The 8,057-nt window shown below is 44.0% G+C and overlaps 1 protein-coding gene across 1 annotated transcript; it reads right to left on the reverse strand.

Annotated features, from left to right (window-relative positions):
- Positions 1 to 617: 617 nt before the first annotated feature.
- Positions 618 to 2,380, reverse strand: LOC141815502 (uncharacterized protein At1g66480-like). The gene is made up of 2 exons (XM_074703446.1): positions 1,573 to 2,380; positions 618 to 989 (listed from the first exon to the last, which is right to left on the reverse strand). Exons 1-2 carry the CDS (start codon positions 2,158 to 2,160, stop codon positions 945 to 947), a joined length of 633 nt encoding a protein of 210 aa, XP_074559547.1. The 5' UTR covers positions 2,161 to 2,380; the 3' UTR covers positions 618 to 944.
- Between the last annotated feature and the right edge of the window lie 5,677 nt (positions 2,381 to 8,057).

Genomic DNA, 8,057 nt, shown 5'->3' on the forward strand with positions numbered 1-8,057 from the left:
TTTAGCAATTAAAAATATAAAATCTCATATATAGATATATAAGAATTTTAATGTGTTACTATATAAAATCACATATATACCATGATTTCATATACTAAGATTGAAGATACAAATCTCTCAATCAAATCTATAAAATCCAATGAACTTGTCCCATATATAACACTGATGATCGACACTTCACTATCTGACAGACATGAGGTTGTGTGAACAATTTTGGTGGGCTCAACTCTTACTTTTCTTTCTCGCCTATGATTTATACACTTGACTTTTGGAAGAAGAATCCATCTCTTCGATGGCCATGTTATTGCCATGGTACAGTGCCAATTACCTAATCCCTTGTTCCTGCCTTGGGTTACTGTAACCCTACACTAATTTCTTATGTATCTTATATAATTGCATCCAACTAATATTTACAACTATCTATCAATCTTCTTTGCTTGATTGTCTTACGCTTGTGTTAGTTGTTGACGAAGTTAGTCACAGCATGTTGCCAAACTGTGCTTCGAAGTCATCTTCATAAAATTGAATTAGTCTTGAAAATATTTAAGAATCGAACTGGTTGGTGCATATCAAACTATTTTGTTCTTTTCATACAAAATCAACAGCTGACTGCCAACTTTTCCATGTGAAAAGATCAAAATGCCTAAGTTTGTCAAAACTGCATACTTTTATTTTCTTACTTATGAGTTTGCTACATAAAACTCCATTCGAAAGAGTTGGTGGATAGTCAGGCACAAAATTTTACTTTCAGCACCATCTGCTTAATAATTGCAGATTCCTTTCATCTGCCTCTACATAATTCCACGCGACCAACGTGGAGCAAAAAAGGGCAACCTAATAAACTATGATATTCGTGGTGGAGAATCGGAAGCCATGTGCAGCTACTCAAGTTCTAGTGCTTTACCAGTGAGTTTCCCTGAAAATGGTGAACTATGATATATTGATCAGGCAATAATCTCATCTGGGATTTCAGAAAATCTCGTGCGCTTCTGCAAGAACAAAGAAACCAAAGTTAAGTTTAATGTATATATCCACAAGTAAATTAAGATCATATGACGATATCTATATATCGTCAGTTGTGAATTGTTTTGTAGATTTTGCATTGACAAATAAAAGCTGCTTCTCTTGAATAGCTAACTTTAACTGTTACTGATGTTTATAGTTTATCGATCTAACTTGCTACTGTAAGTTGATGTTTATTATTATTCAGTCTCCTTCACCAATGTCAGCAAAAAATCAGTAAGGGGTCCAAAGTAGAAGGAAAACTTGCAACCCTGAAAAATATCATTTGCTAAAGTCAACTTTGATTTGAACTAAATGAACTCGCTTTAGAGGAAGTAGTCGTGTTCTTGATTCAAGTAGTCTCTTAAGATACAAGTTACAGAGGCATGAGATTAGTTAGAGTAGATGAGTGACGTAAAGATTGATTGGAGTTGTGAAATATAAAAAAATTTGAAACAGAGTTTTCCAATCGATATATGAATCTTGTTTTAAGTTTCTTATTACTGAATTTTATCAGAGCAAATAATATAATAGTTTTATGTAATATCATAGAGTTTAGAATTTTCATACCTCCTTCCGGCCATTCCTAATGGCTGAGATCGCCGGCTCCGCCGCCTGTGGCGCGCCGCCGTCCCTGATGACGCATAGCTCGGCGATCTTCTCGGCGGCCTCGACGGGGCTCCCGCTCTCCCGCATCAGCTTCTGGACTTGGGACTTGGGAAGGCGCATCTTGAGCCGGAGCACTCCGTCCCCGATGTCGTCCACGGCCAGCGACGATGACAACCGCCGGGCCACCGACGTCATGTCCGACATGGTCCGGCGGGAGAGCTTGAGGCTCTCCATCCGCTCCTTGGCGCTCACGCGCAGCGCGCCCGACCAGGCCCTCCCGGCCAGAGACCGCGGGTCCGCGGCTGCCACAGGCGGCCGCCGTGGAAGCTGGACGAGGAAGTAGAGCTTTCCGGGCTTCAGGGGAGCGCCCTGCTCCAGAGGCTGAGCTCGGACACCGCTCCGCGTCACGTCGTCGGAGTCGAGCAGGTTGTAGCCAGGGTACTCCTCGAGCACTTCGGCGGCTCGAACCGGAGACTTAAGCTTGAAGGTAGTTCCGTCGAGCTTCATCACTTTTACAATCTTCTTCTTTCTGCTGAGGCCGTTGCCCATTTTCTTCTCGATCGACGGCGAGGAAGAAATCGAAAATAATTGATTCGAGAAGGGAAAAAATTATACAACTTCCAAGAATATATATAATTGCCGCGCGCACTGCGAGGAATGTGGGACTGTTTGGTGGCCAAAAGAATCCTGCAGAGGAAGATTTGAGGGATGAATTATTGCTATTTTAATTCAAGTTGAACTAACACAAATCCTGAAACTACGGGGGTTGTCTTCCCCATCGGCATCCATCTCTTTCTATTTAACGGAAGCCTGAGAGAGGGATTTGTGTTAAGTTGCTGGTCAAGTTCTTGATGTCTGGCACCGCCACCATGGCACGAGAGTCAAAGCTCGAGGAAAATATGACTTTCGTGTCTAGATTGAACGCGCGCTTTTTGTTGAAGGAGAAAAAAAAAAGCAATCTTTCCGTGTGTGAATACTTTCTGTTTCGTTTCGAGAAACTCTGGGGAAAGAAAATTATACAACTGAATTGATTTTTCAGACTGATGGCTCGGTGAAGACTTTGCCACTGGAGCTGAGAGTATTTTTATGTTGTATTGTTCTAGCTAATCTGGTGTGTGTAGGTGAAAGACAATATAAATAGTAGATTGATGATAATAATTTATCTGTAGTCTAGTGCAAAAATAGCTTAGAATGGTTTAGCGCTACCTATTTCGCAACAAATTTTATATATTATAATTGATATGAACTTACCCGCAACAATAAACATAAACACTCACTGTTCCGGGAATAACCCTTGGGGGCTCCTGGTTTGACTCGAGTCCGATCCTGGTCCCTTCCACAAGTCCGGTCAGCCACAACCACAATCTCGATTGACCCGGTTCCACTTGGCCACTCGGCCAACACAGCAGCTCAGCTCTGCCATTCGGCCCCCATCTGGCAGCAGCCTGCCGAATCCCTCATCCGGCCATACCTTGGCCGAATCCCTACTTTGGCCGAGTCCTCCATCCGGCAGCAGCCTGCCGAGTCCTCCATCAGGCAGCAGCTTGCCGAGTCCTCCATCAGGCAGCAGCTTGCCGAGTCCTCCATTCGGCAGCAGCCTGCCGAGTCCTCCATCCGGCAGCAGCCTGCCGAGTCCTCCATCCGGCAGCAGCCTGCCGAGTCCTCCATCCGGCAGCAGCTTGCCGAATTCTCCATCCGGCGGCAGCCTGCCGAGTCCTCCATCCGGCAGCAGCCTGCCGAATCCCTCATCCGGCCATACCTTGGCCGAATCCCTACTTTGGCCGAGTCCTCCATCCAGCAGCAGCCTGCCGAGTCCTCCATCCGGCAGCAGCCTGCCGAGTCCTCCATCCGGCAGCAGCCTGCCGAGTCCTCCATCCGGCAATAGCCTGCCGAATCCTCCATCCGGCAGCAGCCTGCTGAATCCTCCTCACCATGCCGAGTCCGAGTCCTCAGCAGACTCGCCTTACAGTGCCCTGGCATCTCCCATCATGTTCTCTGACAAACCCACGCCCCATTTAATTAACGCTATCTCTCTGCGGCTTGCCCCGCTGCACACTTAGATAGTGACAAGACATTACTTTACCGGGGATGGGACAAGGAACTCGATTGTTCCTGCCACCTCATTAACCACGATGGGACGTCCCTTAATGATGACGTGACCCGTGCGCACGCTCATCCCCTCTCTTAAAAGACCACTCCCGCGGCAGGTAAAAGCTCTCCGAACTCTCTTACTCTCTTTACACGCTCAAGCCTTATTGTTCATCTTCTTCTTCTCCATTTTCTCCACTGACTTGAGCGTCGGAGTGGTCACGCCGGGGCACCCCCTGGCCGTCCTACTGACGTTCCCTGTGATCGCAGGCCATCCTTGAGTTCGCTGCTGCTCGTCATCCACTCCGGCGAAGTCTCCGACGGTCGTGAAGCTCTCCTCATCTCCATCACCTGCTACTGTTCAGCACCATCCACGAGGAGGTCCGGTGACGTGTCCTGGAGCAGTTCTCAACCGGAACATTGAGAACCGGAGCAGTTCTCAACAGTAAAAATTTTACTGTTCAGATTGTTGATAAGATGGTTGTTGATAAAAAGAATTTCCATACATTTTAGAACCCAACAATGATCTAAGTAACAAGAAAATAGATTATTCATAAGCTCAAATCAAATAATTTCCACTAGTTAATCCCCGACAACGGCGTCAAAATTTGACAATCCTAGATTTGATGGATATGTCACGAGTAGGGTTGCAAATTAAAATTTATAAATTTATCAAAAACCCATAATTAATCCAAAAAAATGAAGTATAGGGATCTCGAGTCGTATTTTTCTAAGGACTAATAGACAATTGCGTGAATTGAGCTTTCGTGTTGTTCTTTTTGGGGTTTTCTTATAAAAATGGGGGTTTTGGTATTTTGCAATGAAATCTAAATTAAAATCAGCAAATAAATAAAGGATATGCAATTTACTAGCCTAATGATGAGCTGTTAAACCAAAGTATCAATTAAACCTAAGATGCAATTCAAAATTCAATAAAAACCCTAACTGTTTAAATCAAACCTAAACCTAATTATCAATGCTGTTAATGCAAGCAAAATGAAACAATTCAATTGCAATTTGTTGAAACTAGATATCTAAATCCTAAGGTAAAACCAAGCATTCATCCCGATCAATTAGGTTGGCACGGAATAGTGCAATGGCACGGAACAGTAACCGTGGCATGGAATAGTGCCAAGGGTTTCAATTGCATCAATGTGGAGAAATGGTAACTAAGGAAACTCTAAATAGATTTGAATTCATAACAAAAGTTAAGCATCAACTAGGTAAACCAAATTCACACGGTTTGATTCGAATACAGATCAGAAATGGGAATGCTGAAGCAAACAGTGAACAGAAATCCAGAAATCAGAAATGGAGTTTCAGGCAATCAGCAAGAAATGCAATCTAACGGCACTACATTAAATCCTAGACAACTAAACTATCAACAGGAATCTAACAAACGGAAGAACTAGCAATTTAGTTAACTGATAATGCATTACAAACAGAAACATGGATCAAAATGCGCAGAAACAACTTGAATGAACAGAAAACATCCAATCCTCCGCTTCTTCGTGTCATCCTCAGCTGGTTGTCAATCAGCCGCCGTTAACCCAATGTAGGCACCGATAATCCCTTGAGAAGCTGGACTACAATCTCTGGATCGTTTGCTAGCGTCCACAACTCTGAAAATCGAAGAAAAACCCTTTCCCAGGAGACAGAGGCGGACGACGACTGAATTTGAAGTTGCAAACCGGAATGTCGCTCCTCTCTTCACTCTGGTGAAGTCACTGACCCCTCAAGCTTGCTTCGAGACCTTCAGAGAACCCCTCTTCCGATTCCGAGTGCTGAGGATGTCGTGACTCACCGGAATTGCCGTGAACAGGGGATTCTAGCGGCGGAGAAACCCTCACCGCCGCTAGCTTCCAACCGCCGATTTGTGCCCAAGAGACCGATTCCAACCTCCTCAAGGATCAAGGAAGACGCTCGAAGTGGAAGATTTGGATGGGACTAACCGTGGAGGTACGTCGTGCGGCAGAGGAGTCGTGGGCGAGAAGATGAACAGTGGCACATCCACTGTTCACTTCTAATGTTCGGCTTTATATAGCTGATTAATTGATCAATCTGGACCGTCCAAATATTGAATCCAATGGTCAAAACTTGATCTAGGCTCTAGGGCAGCTTAGGGCTTCCAAAAATTTAAGGGATCTTGATCGGGCTTGATTTAGGTCATGTCCTCCATGTTGGCTTGATCAATTTGGGCAAATTGGCTTGATTTGACCATGATTGAGCTCGAATTTATCCGATTTGAATCCTACAATCAATTAAACTCAATTAATGCAAAATTTGCCATTAAATCACAGAAATTATAATCAAACCTTCAATTATACCACATGACACAAATATAATCAAATTGATTCATTTAACAATTTATTTTCATGCAAAAATTCAAAATTGAATCGATTAAAAATGCATAAAACCCTAACTCATCACTCTACCAGTGTAAACTTGAACTAAGTGGTGTTGCCGGGATAGGAGGTCAGGGAGCCAAGTAGGAGATTTCGGTCCGTATCATTTTGGCATCATCTATGAGAACATGAGCAAAAGACATTAAGGAATTTAGAGACTGTGGATTTTTGAGTAAAGGATTTGGCTAGTTCTAGTGGCTTCTATACTTATACGCTCAAAGGATCGTGCTTGGAGGGATTACGTTCATCAAAGTAGCAAAGGTAGCTTGATAGCATGGGTCAACCATATCCCTTCTGTGTTAGCCAGCCTATGACTGGTAACATTCTCTCCCAGCCTCTCTGTAATATCCTAGAAATTTTAGGGTTTGAACTAACTAATTAAAGACCAAGTCCTAATTAGTTCGAATTAAGTGGGTTGAAACCTAAATTAGCCAAGCCCATTTAGGTTAAATAGTTTGGCCCTAGAATTAGGTTAAGAGTATGATAAACTAAAGGGGATGAGAAGATTCGTCTCGCAAAGACGGATCAAACAAAACTAGTTTAAGTCAAATCGAAGATCGTTTGGTTAGTGAACCAAACGAACCAAGATTGAACCAAACTGAATCAAGTTGGTTTGGTTCGTACTGGAAGAGGTTTTGATAAAATAAAATAGATAAAAAGATTTGTTTTGCGAAGAAGAACCCAAAAAAACTGATTTGAGTTAAATCGGAGGTCGTTGGGTTAGTAAACCAAGCGAACCAAGATTGAATTCGGTTTGTTATAGTAACCGATTCAATCGTTATAGTAAATCTTAGGTTTTTAAGTTGGTTTAGCCCAAGTTACTGTTACTCCTGAAGTTGGTGATTCCCCTACCCCGCGACCTCGTCCTGCCCCTTTGCACGACAGCGATGTCGACACCCGCGTCCGACGCTGACGCTCGCGTCCGACGCCGACGCTCGCGTCCGACGTCGGGATTTTCACAGAGGAAGGGCTATAAAGGTGGTGGCCGAAACCCTAACTCTTTACCCTCTCTTCCTCCTCACTGCCGCCGAGGTCTTCTCCCTTAGCCGCACACCGTCGCCCGACATCCAAGGCCGCCTCTTCTCCCTCGCCCTTAGCCGTCGATCGCAGCTGCCCTCAAGAAGTCGATGCCGCCTTCATCGCCCGTAGCATGGAGGAGAAGTCCTGTCATCGCCCTTTGCTTCCTCTTCCTCTCTGCCCACCACCGTCGCACCTCCTTCCTCCGCCGCCAGGCACTGCCGTCGCCTACCGTGGAGAAGAGGACGACGACGCCGTCACTTGCCGCGTGGAGCCAGCACCTCCTACCCGATCGTCGCTGCACAGCCTGATGCCGCCGTCTCCCTTGCCCGATGTCGACGTCGAGCCGATCACTGCTGCCCCTACTGCCACAAACCTCCGCCGCCTCTTCCTTCCTCCTCTTCGCCGCTGCACAGGCCGACGCCATCTTCCTGATCCCCTGCCAACCAGCGTCGCCATCCTCTATACCCAGCTGAGAGAAGAGATTAGGGCAGAAGAGGTAAGCTCCTTGTGAATTCCATTAGGATTTGTGGTTACCACGATTAGTTTAGGGTTTGTTTGTTTGAGAAGTTAAGATTGATCTGTTAATATAATTTACCTATTAGATTGGGTTTTGAATTATGATCTTAGAGTGATAATCAAGAATTAATTAGAGTTAACTTAGGTTTAAATTTACTGGTGTTGATTTAAGTAGGTTTGGTATGAAATGAAAGTAGCTTAAATGTAATTGGCACGAATTTAATTAAAATTAATTAGAGCTTGAACCGGTCTATTAAAAGGTAGATTTATTAATTTAGGTTATTAATCGGTTTAATTAATGTAGTTAAATAATTATGTATTACCGATTTAATTATTAGTTAATTTGATTAACTAATAGGTGACTAAGCTATAATCAAAAAGGGGTTAATTACATAGTTTAATTTGATTAGTGGTTGG

This window comes from Curcuma longa, chromosome 21 (genome assembly GCF_044706935.1).
Source record: "Curcuma longa cultivar G26 ecotype Majalengka, Jawa Barat chromosome 21, ITB_CL_G26_1.1, whole genome shotgun sequence".
Taxonomy (NCBI): domain Eukaryota; kingdom Viridiplantae; phylum Streptophyta; class Magnoliopsida; order Zingiberales; family Zingiberaceae; genus Curcuma; species Curcuma longa.